The following is a 20,449-nucleotide window of genomic DNA, read 5'->3' on the forward strand; positions in this document are numbered from 1 at the left end:
AAGTTCCTCTACTTTGGATTACAAGAATAGGTGCTGTGCTCAAGAAAGGACGGCTACAGCAAAGTTACAGGTGGCTAGGAGACCGGGGCCGCTATTGGCTGACACTTCAAAATGGCGATGTTCCCAACGCGCCAAATGAGAGTGAACTTCGTTAGGGAACTATAAAAGCACGCAGGTCGTATCGGCTTTAATAGTCTAACGATACTAACCGATCGGGGAACAGAAACGGTCAAAAAAGCACCAAATCAATTTCAGGAACCATTAAATTTGATCATAGCTAGACATCTCACGGGTGACAACGTAAATCCGGTGAGAATGTTACTATGATTATTTTATAACTTGACAATCTCATTGTAAGGGGACAGGCACAAAGTAGAAGGTATAGATATGTATCCGATCGTCTAAGTGATTTTTCCTCCCCTTATCAAATGACCTCAACGGTTACCCGGCCATTGTTTGGATTTTGAAAAAATTATTTTATTCTCATATACCTTTAGGCACGTGTCCACTTACTGAGAAACCTTGAAAGAGTGATGTGGTGTCAGTGAGCAGAACATTGTGAACACACGAGAGCAATAGAGAAGCTTTGTCGAAGTACTGAAATGCGCTGTCTCTCAAAACTGCCCAAGCAATATGGGTTTAAGCCCACATGCGGAATGGGGTTGTTCCTCGAATTGTAGCTACGCAAAAAACAGTTCGTTGATTCACTGTATGTTAAATCAGGCCAATTTATAAAAGCTAAACGAGGGTTAGCTAATATATAAATTTGGAGTGTAGGAGAATAGTTCCAATTAGCTGTAACAATTGATTATCAGTATATGGCACGCATCGTCTGATTCAAACATCATTCCAGAGTAAAGAAAAACAACAATAGAAATGTTTAGACTAATCTATAGATGACGTAGTAATAATAATAGCACCTCTTGTGTTTCTTCCGCGTGATCAACTGATAATTTTTAGTCGTTGACGTATCTAGAAAGCTTTGGCTTAAATACGCCTTCGGACAACGACCCTTTTGTCCCAGGACATTAACAACATTCAGTAAGCCGTGTTTCATTTGAGCGGAGGGTTCTAACGAAAAACATAATTTTATCTCATCAAAACGAGAAGCCTAAATTCAATTTCAAAACACCCCACTGGTGCAAACTCGTTGAGAAGACAGTGCTAAAAGTTCGTCCTCACCTTCGAGGTGTCATCCACGGAGAAATCGAGTCTCATAGAGAAGCTGAGGTGTGGGGTGCTTCGATTGAACGCAGCGGGATCTCATTAGAGGTAACCGTCGTACACCATAAGGGCAGACAGATCATATCCATGACTTGGTGATAGAAAAAGATGTATTAAATAGCAGTATCTGGCTGTTGCAAGGTTAGTCGCGGTGGGATGATGTCAGAACGTTAATGTTGGTTTTGTAGGGGTCTAGCAACAATATGCTCAGCGATGGATGGTTCCTACCTTCTCCTGACGACATTTAATACGCTGTGATAAGTTTACACTCGCATATATTGGTTTTTGGGAAAATTAAATGAATTTCAAAGAAAATGAGACCTCCGCAGGAAATACACTGACGAGGACCTACTTTTGCTTACTTAGACAAAATACATATAAATCAATTATACTCAGACAAAGTATAATCGATTTGTACGCAGTGCAGCGATTCACTAAGTTGCGCTAACTTAAAATTATAATTTGCGGACGTCTTGCGAAGTGTTGAGGCAAGTTTGAGTGCATTGTATTAATATGAGGATCACTATTACTTAATATATTAAGTATATATATATATATATATATATATATATATATAGAATATAGTAAATATATTCAAACGTCATGAACTCAATAATAATAGATACGCATAAAAATTATGGCTTTCAAGGTTCGCTTCTCCGGTTCTTAGAGCGCTCCGTGATCAACGCTTCCAAACAAAAATTAACCTTATTTAATACAATCAAAGAAAAATAACTACAGGGAACTGCTTGATGAAAGAAATAACGGCTTTTATTTTTTAATACCGATATAATGAGTAATTTTTTAGGGTTAGATACTTTCTGGCGGATAAAGGTTCTCACTGACTAGAATCATGTGGGTGAAATATTATATATATATATATATATGAAATAATAATAGTAAGAGTATAAATACTATACATTAGTTGTTGGTTCAACATTTTTTATTTTGTCTAGAATCCTTTAAAATCTAGTGTTCCTATCTGTAGTTTTACAATGATCCAGTTACAAAGGAAATGCATCGAAACCACGAGGTCCATCATTGATAAATTGTTTGTTGATTTGAGCGTTTTGTACATGTTGAATCTGGGCCTGTAACGCCTCTCATGGGCCGTGTGTATTTCTCTCAATTTCTAGAAATTAAAACTACACCGTTCCGTTTTACACAAACACATAGCATTAGATACATGTTTCAATAGCCAAATATAGCTAATTTCTCAGCCGGAAGAGACTGGCCTAGCCTCTTTCAATCGCACCCTATCGTTATGCCACATTAGTTATTTTCTATTTCTCCATTCAAGTTAGTTACACTGCTCGTATGAGTAGTTTTCGTGTGTGGCAAGTGCGGTTCCTAAAAATGAGCGAGAGAGAGAGAGAGAGAGAGAGAGAGAGAGAAAATCGTTCGGTAAAATTTATTAATGCGTTTGCTGATAGGCTGTTTGACTCGATCATTTTGTGATATTCAGGCGCAAAAAACAAAACTTTTTCGTCAATTGATATAGATTAATGTTTCAACTTCTCTATTTAAGCATTTCCTCCATTTGACTTTGCAAAAATGTTTATTTTTGCGGTAAATTGTTGATTAGGTCGTTACAGAATCCAGTCTAGATTTTCTGCCTTCTCTCACAACGGTGATCTATTCAAAATGTCCCAACACAACACTAGACCCTTTAAATCTACGTTTTCGCTTTATATTGAGTTCTTGGTGTGGTTACTGTTAAACATCCGAATGGCACGAAGCAATGGTTGCATTGTCCAGAATGCCCTCGAGTCGGCTTCCTGCCTAAGTCAACAGGATACAATTACTAGGTAAATGGCAGCGCGTTAAAAAAATACGGTTGTATAAGGGTGTTCTCTCCTCGTGAGGTTCATTCTCTGAGGTCGATTGTTGTGAGCATTGAATAGTGGGTGGGATACCTCACCGAAAGACACCGGAATGTATACATATGGGAACATGGCAGTGCAAAACTTATAGCTAGCGTAAACTGTACTATAAATAACTAGCAGGACGAGAAGCTTATTCTTTGAGACCTTCATATCTGATTTAGATGTAGGCCTTTTTGTACGCTTGATTTAGGAGGCGTACTATAGGATACAGTTTCATTGTCATTCAAATGGCTGAAATTGGACATGTGCACGTATTCAGCTGTACAGTTGGTTAATTGTATGCACCGGAGGAAATGTATCATTGAAACTGCGTAGGTGTGATACTCGCAGGTTAATTAGTTGCACTAGAGTTGAAATGTAGTCTTGGAAAATCTAAATTCGGGCCGGTTTTAGCGGAACGCTCACTATAGCAGATGTATGTTCACTTGCTACTTTCAGTAGTATAAAAAAAAAGCCGGTTTTCTACGACAGCACAGTGGGCTCATCATCATAAAAACAAAAAATGATCTGTTCGTGCGGAACAAATCTCGTAGAGATTTTTTTTTGTTCCGAAATCAATCGTTTTCCGAAGTGTTTCAGAAAGAATTCTACAATGAAATAGGCTTTAAATTCAAAGAGCTCGAGAGAAACTTATCAAAATGGCCTGACAAACCTTTTTTGGAACCTTCGAACCTCTCGAACAATCGTTTTGAAAAGCAGAATATCAATGGCCAATCAGGTCGCCCGGGTGAGCTGCAACGGTTGGTCGTTTTAATACCTCTTGGGTCTTTCTGTTCCTTTTGTGCTTGTTAGCCCACTTTGAGTTTTTGCATCCTGCTATCAGTCCAGAATTTTATTTCAAAGGCCTTTATACGTGATATGTTTGGTAAACGCTAGTTTATGCCTAGCAATATCGTTTAACTCACAGTTACTATTAAAAACTTATTTGCGGATTGAAGAAGAATTATTTAGAGAATCACTGGTGAGCAGTTTAGGTCTCGATTTTAAGCTGTAATCGCAGTGGATGATGCTTATATTGAATGAAGATGAAAAAAATCATCAAGATAATTGTTTTTCTTTACATGCTGTACGGGAAACATTAACAAGTCCGGACGTAAATATTTTACGCTGTATACATCTTTCTTTTTTTTTTTCTTACTTTGGTTTTTACACGTTCACCCCTCGAATTTGATCCGAAAACTTTCCTTGGAATTTGCCCTATTAATTCCAGTTAATATATTGCGGTTTGCCTCTATGACTGGTTCTGTTTGATTCGCTGCTATCATCTATCAACATCTCCATCAAGTAACTTTAACGATTGCGAAATTCGGTCTGATTAGTAATCGAATGCGCTTGAAGTTTAACTAACTGAAGTTTAAATACTACTAACTATTCAGCGGCCGTCGCACAAACTTACCGTCTCGTTACCGACAAACCTCGTCAAACGATAGCCGTGCATGTTGATTCGTAAATGATAACTTTTTGTTTTCTCGCTTACACTAACGATACCAGTAAATTGGTTTGGTCGGGGCTGCGTGGCGATCACCGCCAACGGGACTTAGAATGCGGTTGTCTATTGCAAGGACTTCCATTGCGCTGAGAAGCATCCCTCGACCCTGTCCATTGCGTGACATGGTCACTATATTATCACTATGAGCCGGAAAAAACGATGCTCTTGCAAAGGCCGCACTAACAAAAAACATACTTTTCAGCTGACTCGAACGCTATGTGCAGCACTTTCACAGTTGTGTTGGGTTTTCTGTTGTCCTCCATGCCCGCCCTGTATCATACGAAAAATTGCCTTCCATCCACCGAAGCCGCCGACCTACAAGATCGTAACCACCAGCAAAGGGATGCCCAAAATGGTCATCCAAGACGAATCACTCAAAATTTTACCTCTTCCCCAAATGCGGAGCAAAACGATCTTGCTCTATGAGAAGATCTCTACGTGCATGTGCCGAGAACATAAGAAAATTGTCGCTATGCAATGGCTTCACACTTCTGAAACGTCGAGAAGCAATCTGGTCATCTTGCATAGTCACGTAAATGCTGCGGACCTCGGAACGGTACAGTTCCCTATGGAGACTCTAGCTAGACGAACAGGCTGCGATGTGATAGCTTACGATTACAGCGGGTATGGTGGTAGCGACGGGTCGCCAAGTGAGGACGTGATCTTGAGGAACGCTGACATGGTTATGAAGTACATCAACGATGTTCTTCACCGCCCTCCTTCGGATGTGATTGTGTACGGGCAAAGTATTGGTTCAGTACCGACCTGGTATCTTGCTAGCAAATACGACGTGGCAGGCGTCATTCAACTCTCGGGCCTCTACTCTGGTTGGCGAACGCTGAACCGCGAGAGCGGATCCATCGAGAACGTTTCACAGTCGGGATGCTGTTGCTTGAATCCTTTTAATAATGCTGGTTTAGTCAAGGAGGTGCGATCTCCGGTGCTGCTGATTCACGGTAAGGCAGACGAAGTAATTCAGTTCTCACACGCAGTGGAACTGCTTCGTTTATGTGGCGCTTTTGCTGTTCCCCCATTATGGATTGACGGAATCGGGCATGTAGGAATAGAGCGGACCCGCGAATTCTACGAGAGAGTAAATAAGTTTCTTCACGAGGAGGTTCGGAGATTCGCAGCAGCGCAACTCGCTGTGTCAAACTCGACGATTTCGTCTCGGTCGGCGGATACACCGTCTGCCGCAGTTCCGACGACGCGTTTGACGCGAAACATCCAGCTGTCCCCGAAGTTCGCTCAATCAAGTGACGCCAATCAGACGAAATCGAAGCCCATACGGTCTGAAAGAAAGGTTTTCGCCCCTGTCGGACGAATATAAATCATAATAATAATAATACTTATTTTTATAGGTATTTTTATAACATTATTATTACCGTAGTGTTATTGCAATATATCTGCTGAGCGAAGCCTTTCAAAAACTCACTTACCCGCCTATCTACACTATTTACGTATATTTCAGGATGATCAGGGACATTAGTAAATTCACGGCCGGCTTTTGGAGAATGGAGTCTGAGTAGCGGTCTTTCAGTGACGGTATGTATGCAATAAAATGCTACATCACGTTCAGATTAGAACGAGCGCGGAAGTAAAAAAACGGTGTATTAAAATCAATCCGTAAAATCTCACGTATTATACGCAGCTGCTACGAGGCGACAGTGGTTTCAGATGAGGAGAGCAAGAGCCAGCTCTGCGGACCCGAAACAAGGGAAGGATTCAATGTTGGCATATTCACCAGCATATTCATCATGATAAATTGGTGAGAGAGTATATACGGCCCTCGAAATGTAGCTAGCGCTGTGTCTGTCATCTAGTTTTTGGAAAGGCAAAAAGGCAAGTCGGAAGTAGAGGGGAACTTGTTAAGCACGGGTATATGCTAACGCGGAGACTGCAAATTACCTCGATGGTGTCAGCCTCCAAAGACAATCACTGTTGTTCGTGCTCATCAAGCGAGCCTCATAAATCTATGACACCTCGTAACACGCGTTCCATTTTCTATGAGCTAATGAACAAAAGTTGTAAGAATATGTGCGATGCGAGTTACGTCATTCGTACAGGCGGCTTTAAGGACGGTAGTTGTTGAGACCTTCATGAATATGACGCTGGTACTTATGCCCAGAGCAAACAATACGCATTTTGCGGAAGTTCTTCCTACATAATAACGTCCTGCGTGAAGTAAACTTTACGCCGAATGTAACTTAAATACGACGCAGAGCGGTCGTTGACGCTCTACAGACCTAAGCTTCATTCGCTATGGCCGTTCGTCGAATGAAATGCAGAAGTTAAATAGGCTGTCTCAGCAGCGTGCAGACTCACTAGTCGTGAGTTTCGCAAATCAGTACCTTTATAACTTATGTATCGAATGAAGAAACACCGAAGTTGATTTGTATTGGAGTACTTGATTATGTAGTGCAAGGTAGTTTCGACCAGGTCATCATATTTATCGTTTGAAGAAAATTTAACTTACGGGAAAACGGGCGGTGAACCCTCTGGCTGAGGAGACCAGCAGTCGCATGACAAAAGGGTATATTTGTTCGTCGAATTAAATTATTATGCATGGTACCATGCGAAAATCATGAAAACATTCTCTCGAATGTGGTCCGAAACGTCGATCACTCGATGGATTTCGTAATCTTATTTATTTCGTAAATGTTTCCCTCTTGAAAAACCGTAAGGTGCCGTTTATTAGACGCGTCTTCTTCAAATGCTTCTATTAGTTTGTCCGTATGTATCACATTTGAGAAAACACTGCATCCAGATAAAATAAAAAGAAATAACTTTGGTTTAGACATATTTATTAAACCTAGCTTTGTAAATTATTGCTGGATGTACGGACTAACGTAGTGTTGTTACTCGGCGGTCGCCCAATGAGTTCTATATGACTCTCTTCAAACCCTCCATTTCCACTACTATTTAGGTTCAATTAAGAAATCTTCATCAGGGTGTATCGTAGAGTTTCATCTTTCCCGTTCAGGAATCGAACCCCGAACCCCTGCGTGATAGCCGGGGACACCGAATAACACGAAGCGCGTTTAATCGATGTAACTGAACAAAACAAATTGTCTGTAAAGTAATCACTGTGCGTTCTATTAATTCAACTTCGCAGCAAAAAAAAAAGCTGTGTAAATATTTAATCATAGGATGAGGTTTGTGGTAGTCACGCGCTCTATTTCTTTCGAAATAATTATTGTTTAAACGAGAAACTGAATCTTCCCTATCGGAGAACGCAGAGTAGTTCAACAAATATAAGAAGAACCACAAAATCATCGATATGAATCCGGGTATTTCTTAATCAAGCCCTGCTGTATAACTTCCACTGTATTGCGTGACTGCTATTGCAACAGTTACCTCACCGAACTTCAAAAAACAAGTTTATTGATAGTGGACAGTAGAAAAATTTGTATACCACTGACAGATGCGATCAAATTTTCAACTAGAACGCAGATTAGATGCATCAATTTTATTTTTTTCGGCAATGTTGTGTTTAGCACGGATAAAGTATACCGTTATCAACGAATCAAATGTATACATCTGCCCAGACGTTAAGCTGTTATCGTTGTTTTTTGACGATATACTTCAATAATAGTATCATTTTTTACGAATTTTTTCGAGAAGCTCTCAATGAGAATTCAGCCAACATTAGGTTTGAGCCTATCAAAAGGATTTCAAATCAGAGCTTCTGCTGCAATGTGCAACTGAAGATGGAAGTGTTATCTAGCGGTTATGATGTTTTTATATATTATTTCATCATTCGAGTTGATGATGAATTTATACAATATCTAAGGGCAGTAGTTGTTTGTTTGCCATTCCGCTTATTTAAGTATGCCAGTAAAAATAATTCAAATCTCGTTTAGCTATTTATAGAAAGGACAATTATTAGTTACGTTCAGAACTACTTATTTAGCATTTTTTCATTAATGATTTTTCCTATAAATGTGTTGATTTTTCAGAACTAATAACCTCTTCTGGCATATATTCAAATCGCAGACTAAACTAAATCTTAATAAAATTCGCCTCCAGAGCATATTTCGATACACGAAAACGGACGGTGCAATTTATTTGTAAAAATAAAACGCGGGAATTAATATCTCGATAATTTATTTCGCTATCTCCCCAAACGTCTGTTGAGTTTTACAGGGGCAAAAGAAGATTATGGCGGGCTTCAGCCACCGTACTTGGACCTTTGTTAGCATTAGATGCATTTCTAAATTATTTACACAAGCACAGGAGCAAACCTCAACGTCCCTCTGAACAGGAAACACTAACTGGCATATTTTAGGCCAGCTTTTGGCAACGATTATCTTGCTCATTATTTTTTTTAATGTAAAAATACTTTTCATAGCCTGCTAGCTATGAAAAATCTGCGTTCTTATTCATACGTGGTACGTACTTTTTACGTGGTCCACATATCCGTGCAATACGAAGTGCGCTTTGAAGGCAACAGTATAACCGCGAGCTGCGATCTACCAGTATTCAGTACTCATTTTCGCTGAGTATACGCTTCAGCGGTTGTGAAAGATGTCCACCAGATTTTTATGTTAACCTGATTATCATCTATCTACCATTGAGGGGTTACTGGTTCATCGTGCTGACGACCTTTGCACCAACCGTTATATACACCAACTATATAGGCGAAGCACAGCGCGTTCAGAAATGTAAGTGCTTTACTTACATCATAATCCATAAGTTAAAAGTGAAATCTATCGACTCCACCATTAAGTCCATTGGGATTCATTTATTAAACAAAGCATCCCAATACATCGTAAGGGGCCTTGACCTGTGCATGGCTATCACAACAAGCATTATACCGTTACAAATGAAGAGATGTGAGGATTTAAGCGCAGTTTAATCCAGCGACAGACAGATGTAACTTTATTATTATATTATAATTTTTATATCATTGCTAGGGTTCCAGAACTTGAGTCGTTTAGACTACTACGTCGACGATAACACACTTGTATGCTGTGTAGATGTCCGATTGAGACTGGTCAATGATCTTTTTTTTTAATTATCCGCAAATCATCCCGCGCATTCAACTAATGCAACAACTAATTATAATCATCAGGGATACAGGACATGCCCTAGACATGCCCCCAGTTTATATAATTATTGAGATTAAAATCGTATCATCTATGCATTACCCTTCTCGGTATCGTTTTGGGGACGCATTTTTTGCAGCATACACCACATACACTCCTGTCGATTGCAGTAATATTACTTGAAATCTTACATATATAAGATATATATTAAAGATTTCTTGAGGTCTAAGAGTCATATTTTAGAATTTGTTAAAAAAAAACTTAATTCAGTAGAAACGTCCCCTTATTGCGCTTAAGGGTAAATAATAATGTCATAAGCAACTTTAGTAAAGCCCTATACAAGACTACATGGGTTTTACTGAATTTTCCGTAGCGCGTTGTTTGTTTTTAACTATAGTAAAAGAATGTTCACAAGTTAAACGTGCAGGTTTTAAGTTACGTACTTTGGCATTTCACTCCTCAGTCGTCAACCCTTCATTTTATGTTTGCTCTTCATTTCATTTTATATCCGAATATTGAAAGGGACATACAATCGAACAGATATCTTAAGTCGACACGGTACAGTAAGCTTCCGTCAATAAAAAACGCAACTTCACAAATAAGCTTTAATTATCCTTCGTTTCAATTGGCTGTTTGCTAGGCAGGTTCATTGTTGTAAACCGTCGAGTTTTCAGCACGTTTACTTGGACAAAATCTCAGGGAACTATCGGTGAGGCGGCAGCAGCGTCTCTGACAACCTCTGTCGTTTTTAATTAGGTGACGAAAAAAGTAAAATTGTGTGCCGCAATCAATGTACCTAAAGGTTCGCGTGTACATCCTCTAATCCACTTCCATTAGGCGGGTCTAATAGTTTGCTTGCTATGTCTACTTTGTTATCATATAGATCGTTTCTTTTTTATATCAAGCTGTCCATTTCGTTAATGCGTATTTGGCCAGAAGGACAGATATAGCATGCAGGCCCGCGGCAGACCTAATGTGTACATAATTGCTCGCTAGAGCTGTTGGGACGCTGTTGCTCCAGCCTATATAGCCGTACGTACTACTTTTTTTCCTTAAGTTCATGCTTTTCATTGATTGTCTTTTTCACTGCTAATCTTTCCTGGACCAAGTTAAAGAGCTTAATATCTAATTCGCTGAACAATCACTAGATATACTTCCGCACATTATTTGAATGAACATTCCGTGTATCGCTCTACCCTCAAAGATCGCGTAGCCCTAGCGTAGTTCCTGTGCTATATTTGTTAACTGACTATCCATACAGGGTTAGGTTCATATCGCTAAAAACAGACTTGATTTATTAGTCCTTTTCCGCTGATTAGTGGCCACCAGAAAAGATCTTTGCCGGTTTTTTGAGGTTTTTCCACAGTGATTTCGACTTTCGATTTTTCACTCCAGCCTCTGCCAGTTTTGCGTCCGGTATTTTTTTCTGTTTAGTGTGATTACCGCAACCTCTGGGCCATTTTATTAAACCCTTCTTTAATGAGCCTTGAGGTTTGTCATTTCGCTGTTGGGGAATCGCGGCTGCTGGTGCTTTCAAGGCCGAATTCTCGGATTGCTGAGCGTTAGTCGGACCGTTCTTAACGATTTTTTTCGCCGCACTGTCGGAAATCGTAGCGCGACTGACTTCCTCGCCACCGGGTGCTTTTCTTGCTTGATGGAGCTGCTCCGTACGAATTCCGGAGTACCACTTACTTAATGGCACTTCTGTTGCCATGTCACTACTCTTAACTGACGGCTGTGCACTGGTCTGGCCGCTACGTTTCTGGGCATGCTTTTTGTTACATTTGTGATCCGTAGCAATATCTGCCCTTTTTGAATGTTTACGTTTCTTCGGGTTTTTTTGCGTATCGGAGGGTGTACCGACGTTATTACCTTTGCCTGCCAATGTGGAACCGAATGTTGCGACAAGTGGATTGTCATTGCGAGTTCTCTGCTTTAAATCTTGCAATGATTCTTTCATCGGTGAATGAGGCACTCTCTGTGCATTAGCAAGTTTTTCCGCGTGCACCTTGGTTTTGTTAGTTTTGCTTGAACTTTTCGTCGGCGATTTCTTGGCTTCACGTCGCTTGTTTCTGCCTGCCTTTAGCACATCATGACGTTTTTCTACCATCGTTGTCGATGCATCGGTGGACTGCTTTGATGGCGAGGTTTGTGCCTTCGGCTTATTAGACTTCTTTGCCATCAAGCGGAAATATGGTTTTTCCTCTTTACTAGGTTTTTTCGATTGTGAGTTTTTGGTTTTGATGGGACTAGTATGTGCCGATTTTTTACGTTCACCCGACTTGTTGCTAGGCGCCTTTTGGGCTACAGTAGGCGCTGCTACGTTCCCTTTTGATGTTTTAGAGAAACGAGACTTCTTGGAAGTTTTCTTAGCTTGATCGTTGGTTGTGCTGAGGTCGCTGGGCTTATCCGCAAGTTTTGGCGCAGGTTTTGTAGGCTTATCGACCGTGAAGTACTTTCTCAGAGTTTTTTTGGCTTGGTCTTTTGACGTGCTTGCGTCAGTGGGTTTATCTGCTCGTGAGGCCTCGGTGGGACGGGACTTGTTCTTTTTTGTATTCTTTGAGGCACTTGCATCTCTAGACTTATCTATGTGCAGCATTTTCGCAACCAGGGACTTTTTAGGACTTTTTTCTTGGTTTTTTGGCCTACTTGCATTACTAGGTTTATCTGCGCACAGCGTTTTGGCAACAGAAGACTTTTTGGGACTATTTTTTCCTTCGGTTTTTGGGCTACTTGCGTCACTAGGTTTATCTATACGATGCGTTTTCGCAACAAGGGACTTTTTAGGACTTTTTTCTTGGTCTTTTGGCCTACTTGCATCACTAGGTTTATCAGCGCACAGCGTTTTGGCAACAGAAGACTTTTTGGGACTTTTTTTTCCTTCGGTTTTTGGGCTACTTGCGTCACTAATGCGACGCGTTTTCGCAACAAGGGACTTTTTAGGACTTTTTTCTTGGTCTTTTGGCCTACTTGCATCACTAGCTTTATCTGCGCACAGCGTTTTGGCAACAGAAGACTTTTTGGAACTTTTTTTTCCTTCGGTTTTTGGGCTACTTGCGTCACTAGGTTTATCTATGCGACGCGTTTTCGCAACACGAGACTTTTTAGGACTTTTTTCTTGGTCTTTTGGCCTACTTGCATCACTAGGTTTATCTGCGCACAGCGTTTTGGCAACAGAAGACTTTTTGGAACTTTTTTTTCCTTCGGTTTTTGGGCTACTTGCGTCACTAGGTTTATCTATGCGACGCGTTTTCGCAACACGAGACTTTTTAGGACTTTTTTCTTGGTCTTTTGGCCTACTTGCATCACTAGGCTTATCTGCGCGCAGCGTTTTGGCAACAGAAGACATTTTGGAACTTTTTTTTCCTTCGGTTTTTGGGCTGCTTGCGTCACTAGGTTTATCTATACGACGCGTTTTCGCAACACGAGACCTTTTAGGACTTTTTTCTTGGTCTTTTGGCCTACTTGCGTCACTAGGCTTATCTGCGCGCAGCGTTTTGGCAACAGAAGACATTTTCGGACTTTTTTCTTGGTCTTTTGGCCTACTTGCATCACTGGGCTTATCTGTGCGCAGCGTTTTAGCAAGAAAAGACTTTTTAGGACTTTTTTTGCTCTGGTCTTTTGGGCTACTTGCATCGCTAGGCTTATCTACGCGCAGCGTTTTCGCAACAACAGATTTTTTATAACTCTTCTTTTCCTGTTTTTTTGGGCTAGTTGCATCACTAGGCTTATCTGCACGAGGTGCTTTTGCAGCAAGGGACTTTTTAGGACTTTTAGCTTTGTGCTTTAGGGACTTTGTCTCATTAAGCTTATCTCCATGCGATGCTTTTGCAGAAGTGGACTTTTTAGAACTTCTGGCTTTGTCCTTGATGGAATTCGCTTCATTATGCTTATCTGGGCGCAGTGTTTTGGCCGTGGGGGATTTTTTCTGATCTATTTTAGATTGATCCTTTAAGGCACTTGCGTCACTAGGTTTATCTGCACGCAGGGTCTTGACTGTAGAAGACCTTTTAGCCCGGTCCTTAGACACATTTGCATCACTAGGCTTGTGTGCAGACGGTGTTTTGACCGTAGAAGACTTTCTAGTCTGGTCCTTAGGCGCATTTACATCACTAGGCTTATTTGTATGTAAAGCCTTCGTAGAAGAAGATTTCTTCACCTCTGTCTTCGGTTGGTCCTTTAGCGTGCTAGCTTCACTAGGTTTATCTGCATGCGGCGTCGTAAACATAGCCAGCTTTGTTTCCTGACTTTTTTTAGCTGGGTCTTTTGTCCTATTAGCATCAATAGGTTTATTTCGTTGTTTTTTCGAAAATTTTGCAGTGGTCCTTTTCACCAGATCAGCAACAAGTGACTTCCTCGAATCTCTGCTAGATCGACCCTTTGGCGTAGTAACTTCGCTAGGCTTATCCGTACCTTTTCGCTCGCTTTCCTCTTGTACTGCGCCTTTTAAAGAAGGACTGGATTTTCCACCATCGACGGGTGGCTGTTTCTTGGCCAAAACAAAACCGCCGGTTTCTATTGTAGAGTTTCCTCTGCTTTTAGTTGTAACGCTTTCGTACACCTGTTTAAAGTTCTCCGGTACGACCTTGTTCAAAGCTTTATTCGTCTTTTTAGCTTTAAGCGTGCTAATGTCGCTGTCTGGGCTTTCGACAAACGTTTCAGTGATTGTTTTGTTAACTTTTTTCTGTTTCGCCTTGGCTTTTTGGAGTGGTACCTTTGCATTGAAACTTTTAGTCGCTGCCGTTTTAGTCCTCGACGATGTTACTGCTGTTGAACCACCAGTTATAGTAGTTACCGGAGTCCCTTTCAAACTCGTTGAGGCGGTAACGCACCCTTTACCAGTGCCGACCCTCTGAAGCTTCATGGAGGTTTCATATATTATATAAGTAACCCATAAATTTAACACGCCGAACATGCAACGCTGATACACAATGCATACTGTATACGAAATGGGTAATGAGAGAAAATCTAAGTAAATAGTTCTCATCTTCACAGAATTCTTATTCTATTTTCCTGTAAATTTGTCTTTCGTGCCCACGATAATAAATAAATAAATAAAATAAGGATCCTATTATTTGCAAACTCTTCCAGGAAACCTTTCAGCTTTTTGGAAGAACCCACATTATAAGTATTCCAGTGTTTACGTGGACCCGCAATACCAGTATACTCTCTGGTATCCAAATAGTTAATTCTATGTATTCATTCGTCCATTTAAGATGCTTACTTGATTTAGCTCGGCTTCCGCCTCACCTAATCACGATGAGAGCATCACAATGAGAATAATTGGTTCAATCAAATGCACTCTATTATGAAGGTTTGATAGGAAATATTTAAAAGCACAGTCGTACCTCAGGTAGAGGCAAATTTGCAAGTAGCTTCAGCGCCGGCACATGCTTTGTTATCTCTGGGCAAACCTCACAGCCCGCGAGCGACTTGTCATTGAGATTGAAACGCGATAACAGGCTTTTTGCGCGCTCGGAGCGACCTCGGCAATCCGTTTGAAGCCACCTATCGAAAAAATTAAATAGAAAAACATTTTTTGGAGTAAGTCACCTGAACTCTGTGCTTAGACCGGACTAGTATTCTTTTGAAAGCGCGGTCTAACCCTTGGTGATTAGGGTGCACTTCATTTTTTCCTTGTCTAAAGTGAGACATGCAAAAAATGCAGTGCCAAAAATTTCCGTACATGAATTTTGATTATAAGTTGTGTAATAAAGCATTGAGGACAACCGAATAACTATAAACGAGGGCGTGCGAGTTCGATGATATACGACTTTTACTCCTGGTCAAGTTCCTGGCATAAGAAGGGGCAACTATGTAGTCCATACTCATGTGTTGCTTACTCTTCCAAATGACTAACTTCCTAAGTTGTTTCTTTTATTATCCATGACTTTCGCCTATTGTTCGGATACCAAACAAATTCCCCCGGGACATCAATCAACCAAAGCGAACCATTAATAGACCTGTCTTTGGGATTCCCTTTTATTTTTGGAATACTCATCCCCTCATGAATCAAAACGGAACAAGTCCGATGGGGCTAGATCTAATCTACTATCTGGACGAAAAAGAAACAGTGTCTTCCCTTCCGCGCCGCTGATAACAAATCCTACTCATTTCCATATAGAACGGCACCATAACGAGTACCTGAGTACAGCGATGAATCTCTCCGCTTGCGGCCGTTTTTTCACTGGGCCGCTATCGATGACCTTGATAAGTTGTGTCTCGTTTAACTCAGTAATACCCTTTGATAATGCGATTTTCTTGAAAGTTTTGGACATCATGTCCAGGGAGGCTGCAGCATCCTATCCATCAATAGACGTGAGAACAACAAAATATTCGGTTACCAGATCGACCTATTGAGCCCTACTAGTTCTAGGCTCTCTAGGCTGCTTAGTTAAAAAAAAAACTGCATTTTCCTTGAATCGTAATAAAAAACTAATGCTCCGTTATCCTCTATTACTTTCCAGAGATTTTCAGGCATCGGAGAATCTGTCCAGCCAGTCTTGAGATTCGCTTCACTTCCAATGTATAGCCACTAATTTTTTTTTGTTGGAAATTGGAAAAGGTGATAATTTGTGGGCATAAAGCTTAGAGAGTATCACAAATGCAAAACAACCTTACGGCCAAGCTTTTGTAGACCACTTTCAATGTCCTTTGCCACTGTGGTGTGACATTATCGTAGGGAAGGATGACTGCTTGTTATCGGACCCTTTTGTTAAATAGCCTTGTTCAATCGATGAAGATGGCCTATATAGAGATTCTCGTTGATCGTTGTTTTTTTTCAAGCGCTTATATTCGGTCCAAATCTTGCACATAGTGCTATATGTGCAGTATGTGCAAGACTTTACGAGTGCTAGCAGATTTTCTCAAGATGGAGATCTAGATTATATCTGAAAACGGGCATATTTTTCGGAGCTACTGAGCTCTGTCTCTTATCCATATCGATTTGGAGCTACTATTTCTCGTCACCCGGAACCGTTCTCTATAAGAACCCATTATTGTGACTACGGTGGCACAACGCAAAGTTATGTATTTCCCGTGCTTTCCACCCATTTCATGAGGCAAGTACGCTCTTAAAATGTAGGTGAACCGCATTGATTTAAAATGTCTGTCGATAATCTTATGACTACAGTTATTCTTTTCGGCCGGTCCATAAATTATTCACTGGCTGTCTTCTTTTAAAAATGCCTCTGGGCGGTGCTCATCGACTTCGCCGTCCACCGGGACTATGATAATCACAGTTCGCAATGTATATTTAACTGTCCTTCTAGACATATACGGCTTTTTAACCATGACTACAATGACCATTAAAAAATCTAGGAATCTTCAAGAAGATCCGCTTTTTGAGCCCAGAATAACATTCCGTCCACAAGTATAAGAGACTTATGGCACGGCCTTCGACTTACAACAGGAAAGTATTGAAGAAAACCACCATTACTACGCGGACAACTTAATCTATGTAGGCTGCACGAACGATCACTAGCATTCTCCAAAATAGTTTACCGAAAAATATTTTCTAAGCTTAGGATGTAACAGTAGAAGATAAGTAACCTTACCGTCGGGTTGTTGGCTCGTTCGCATTCGACGTAAAACGTTAGCATCTGATCTTCCACGGAGCGTTTGTAAATTTGCTGTAACAAACGCACGTTTTGTGCTTATTTTCGAAGAGATTTTTTACAGTTTTTTTTACAAAATACAAGTATAATAATTTACTTTTTCATTGATTTTTTTTGAGAGTGGCTCACGCTTCCAAAGGAAGCCTTCTAACTTCCAAAGATGCCTTTACAAGCCAATCAGACTGCTTCCCACTGCCAAGGCCACCATTACATTGGTTAGGCTGTGATATTCCTTTATTCAATTCAACAACAAATGGAGTAGTAGTATTAAAGTAAGCATAGTGCAGAATGTTAACCAATGGGTATTTTCAACAAAGAGTCAAGGTTCGAGTTTGGGAGCTTCCTGCGCATAGGACTAATACAGACCTCCTGACACTTTTTAGCCAGCGGGATCATGCCGAGGTTCGTTGCCGCCGCGTAAAGGTCGATGACATTTTGCACCGTGATGTCAGGAAACTGTCCTAATATATAGTGAAGACATTATTCATCATACTCACTAGATATCTCCACTATATATATATATATATATATATATATATATATATATATATATATATAGTATAATGTTTGTTGCAATAAACTAGTGCTGAGCACTAGGTTAATTTATGTACACGCGCTTGGTCTAGAAAGGTTTTCAACCAATACCGAACGGGGTTTAGCAAAGGCCGCGGAAATAACAGCATTAGAATACGCTAGTGGTCGAAAACGTAAAACGTTGTTCTAAACTTCTAAAGCAATAATTCATTTAGCGAATCAAGACTGTGGCCAGCGAGACCTATGCAAGTCGGCAAATTAAAACGCCCCGGTAGTACGGTGAAAAGTATTCGCATGTAGCATTTTTATTAGCGTGCAATTTTAATAAATTACACGCTAATAAAAAACGTCTTAGTAAAAATAGTAAAATTATTTAACAAAGACTGGATACAATGTGACAAGTCCGCTGAACTGTCTCATGGGTACCTACCGGTCCGAATATAGTTTTCGATTAGTTTAAACGTCGGTGCTTTAATGCCCTCAATATTGACACGAATTAGGGGTAAATTTGTGCTTAAACACGGCCCAAGTATGGGGCAATGATGATGGAGAAGGCTAGCAGGAATGAGAAATTGCCGGTTGTCTACCTTCACCACTGCGACAGACTGTAACTCATGCGCCATCTAGAGAATGGCAAACACATTAACAAAACATTATTTCGTAACTATGTTAGATAGACTATCCAAACTTAAGTGATCAGTATATACACATAACATATTTGGTAACCATTATGTATTACTAATTGGCGTCGTCGTCCACATATTATAGGCAGTGTCTTTTCTGCCGAATCTTATCTTCTTAATCCGGCCTAATTTAGGAAACATAACTCGAATAGATTTAACAATCGAACCGTAGGTTTCAATATACAATTTTAGGTTTCAAGTATGCAAAATCATTCGAAGTAATCTCCCCGAATTTTTCTATCCAACTTAACGGCACCATCTCTGTGATATCGCACAGCTATTACGTAAAACAAAATACATCGGTAAGTAGAAATACACTCAAAGCAGCTCACCATTGAAGACATGCCTTTTGTCGGTACTAACTGAGGGGGGGGGGGAGGGTTCACTTAAAGTTCACAGAAAAGGCAACAAACTTCGAGGAGATGGTAACCTCCCCTGCGTCAACTTAGTTATGGTGAACCTGGAAATTCTTGGCGGTGTTAGGGGCTTCGTTCTTGATCAAATTAGATATACAGCTAATTTTCTAAGGCAAGCATGGTAGGGCGAAAGCTCGGTGGAGGCAAGTTACTTGGAGTGCGAGTAGCAACTGAATGCAGACACGCTCCGCAACAGTTCCCCGCATTTACAGATGTCTCTGAAAAGTTTAAAAATCAGTACTGTGATCCTATGTCAACGTTAATGAGTTTCAAGTCTGCCACTGGAATTGCAGGTGTTCGGCCATATATAAAACTGAATGAAATCTTTTAATGTATATAGTGACATCTATGGTTTCATCACCCAGGAAGCCCTTTGTCAATACCATGCATTGATTTCGAATGAAATTCTCTTCCCTGCATAGCGAACTTGAGATGCCCACTAGCAAACCGATCTTTGGCCTGGAGCATTTCATAGTTCCCGGCCTTGGAAGTTTTTGCATACTGGAAGTTTTTAGGCCTCGTAGCTTGCCCCACTACCTTTACGTATTCTTTCGGCATTGCTATGTTAAATGAGGTATGCATGAAACGGCCCAAGTCTGCAATTTAATATAAACATACTGCGTTTCCTGCTGGAGGCTAGCCAACTGAAACACAACCTAATGGCGCTACTGTGCGTAAACTTTATATTATTTAAGTTACTATTAGTGTCGTAATGTTGTTCTTCATCTATTAAGCATCATTTTAAGTCGTCATGTAAGTTTAAGCTGGCTTTGATTTATAACAGTCGATTTATTGGTCTTGTTCACTTAGCTCCGAGAAGATTTGAAACTTCACAAACCCAGTAATGGTATTCGCCTGGCACGTATGAGTGTCGTCCATAACCGTTCATGAACTCAAGGAAACAAAAGCAGCCCCTGGACAGACGTCGAACGAAACTTTATCCAGATAATACATAAGTTACAAAAAAAAACACGTACCGCACCGGACAAATCGAAATGATATGCAAAAGATGTCAGTTATATCAATAGGCAATCTAGCTCTTGTTTGATAGAAGCATATTACTCTGGAGAGGATCAAGACAAGACTGAATGTTTTCAAATTTCCCTTATTCTTATTAACTTATCAGCCATAGTGGCGCTATACTTAACTATAGTGACTCTATTTTCAGAATTCGAAGGGGCATCCTGTCTAATTTTCTATCTTGAATGTGAACTAAATCTACTTCCGTTGATAATGCTCAATTTGAATTTTAAACGTTATACAATATTCAGTATGTTAGATTTTTCTGGAAATGATGCCGATTTTGGTATATTACTACGCTTTTCTAGTAGCTTTGGTCTGCCGATGATCAAACGTTGTACAACGCTTTCGTGCTTTATAAAGCTGTTGCCATCGTCCTGCGTTATAATTGCAGTAAATCAGTATCAAGTGAAAAGAAGATCGCGACGCGAACTGACCACCGATGTCAAAAGGCTTCGCAAGCAATTAAGAACAGCTATTCCGCGCATGGTAAAGATTCAAAGATTACTAAGATATAGGGAATTATCTAACAA

General features: G+C 40.3%; 2 protein-coding genes across 12 annotated transcripts; one reads left to right on the forward strand and one right to left on the reverse strand.

Annotated features, from left to right (window-relative positions):
- The first annotated feature begins 4,319 nt into the window (after positions 1-4,319).
- Positions 4,320-8,655, forward strand: LOC111254053 (alpha/beta hydrolase domain-containing protein 17C-like). Of its 9 annotated transcripts, none has more exons than XR_002674910.2 (3): positions 4,320-5,889; positions 6,071-6,367; positions 8,559-8,655. XR_002674910.2 is itself a non-coding variant. In XM_022814516.2 (3 exons), exons 1-2 carry the CDS (start codon positions 4,742-4,744, stop codon positions 6,126-6,128), a joined length of 1,206 nt encoding a protein of 401 aa, XP_022670251.1. In that variant the 5' UTR covers positions 4,320-4,741; the 3' UTR covers positions 6,129-6,144; positions 8,559-8,608. The 9 variants fall into 9 exon arrangements, 5 of the variants coding, with proteins under 5 accessions (XP_022670251.1, XP_022670249.1, XP_022670250.1 ...); XR_015316855.1 differs by having other exon boundaries at positions 4,320-5,902; positions 6,071-6,144; positions 8,559-8,604; XR_015316854.1 differs by lacking the exon at positions 8,559-8,655 and having other exon boundaries at positions 4,320-5,902; positions 6,071-6,144; positions 6,251-7,121.
- A 934-nt stretch (positions 8,656-9,589) lies between these two features.
- LOC111254692 (uncharacterized) lies at positions 9,590-18,988 on the reverse strand. 3 transcript variants are annotated; one of them, XM_022815806.2, is made up of 7 exons: positions 18,813-18,988; positions 18,228-18,420; positions 17,630-17,724; positions 17,204-17,278; positions 15,792-15,949; positions 14,996-15,155; positions 9,590-14,499 (listed from the first exon to the last, which is right to left on the reverse strand). In XM_022815806.2, the coding sequence occupies exons 1-7, from the start codon at positions 18,822-18,824 to the stop codon at positions 10,963-10,965; spliced, it is 4,230 nt and encodes a 1,409-aa protein (XP_022671541.1). In that variant the 5' UTR covers positions 18,825-18,988; the 3' UTR covers positions 9,590-10,962. The 3 variants fall into 3 exon arrangements, with proteins under 3 accessions (XP_022671541.1, XP_022671540.1, XP_022671542.1); XM_022815805.2 differs by having other exon boundaries at positions 9,590-14,505; positions 18,813-18,987; XM_022815807.2 differs by lacking the exon at positions 18,813-18,988 and having other exon boundaries at positions 9,591-14,505; positions 17,630-17,719; positions 18,228-18,362.
- Between the last annotated feature and the right edge of the window lie 1,461 nt (positions 18,989-20,449).

Source organism: Varroa destructor, unplaced genomic scaffold (assembly GCF_002443255.2).
Source record: "Varroa destructor unplaced genomic scaffold, Vdes_3.0 BEIS01000007.1, whole genome shotgun sequence".
Classification (NCBI taxonomy): domain Eukaryota; kingdom Metazoa; phylum Arthropoda; class Arachnida; order Mesostigmata; family Varroidae; genus Varroa; species Varroa destructor.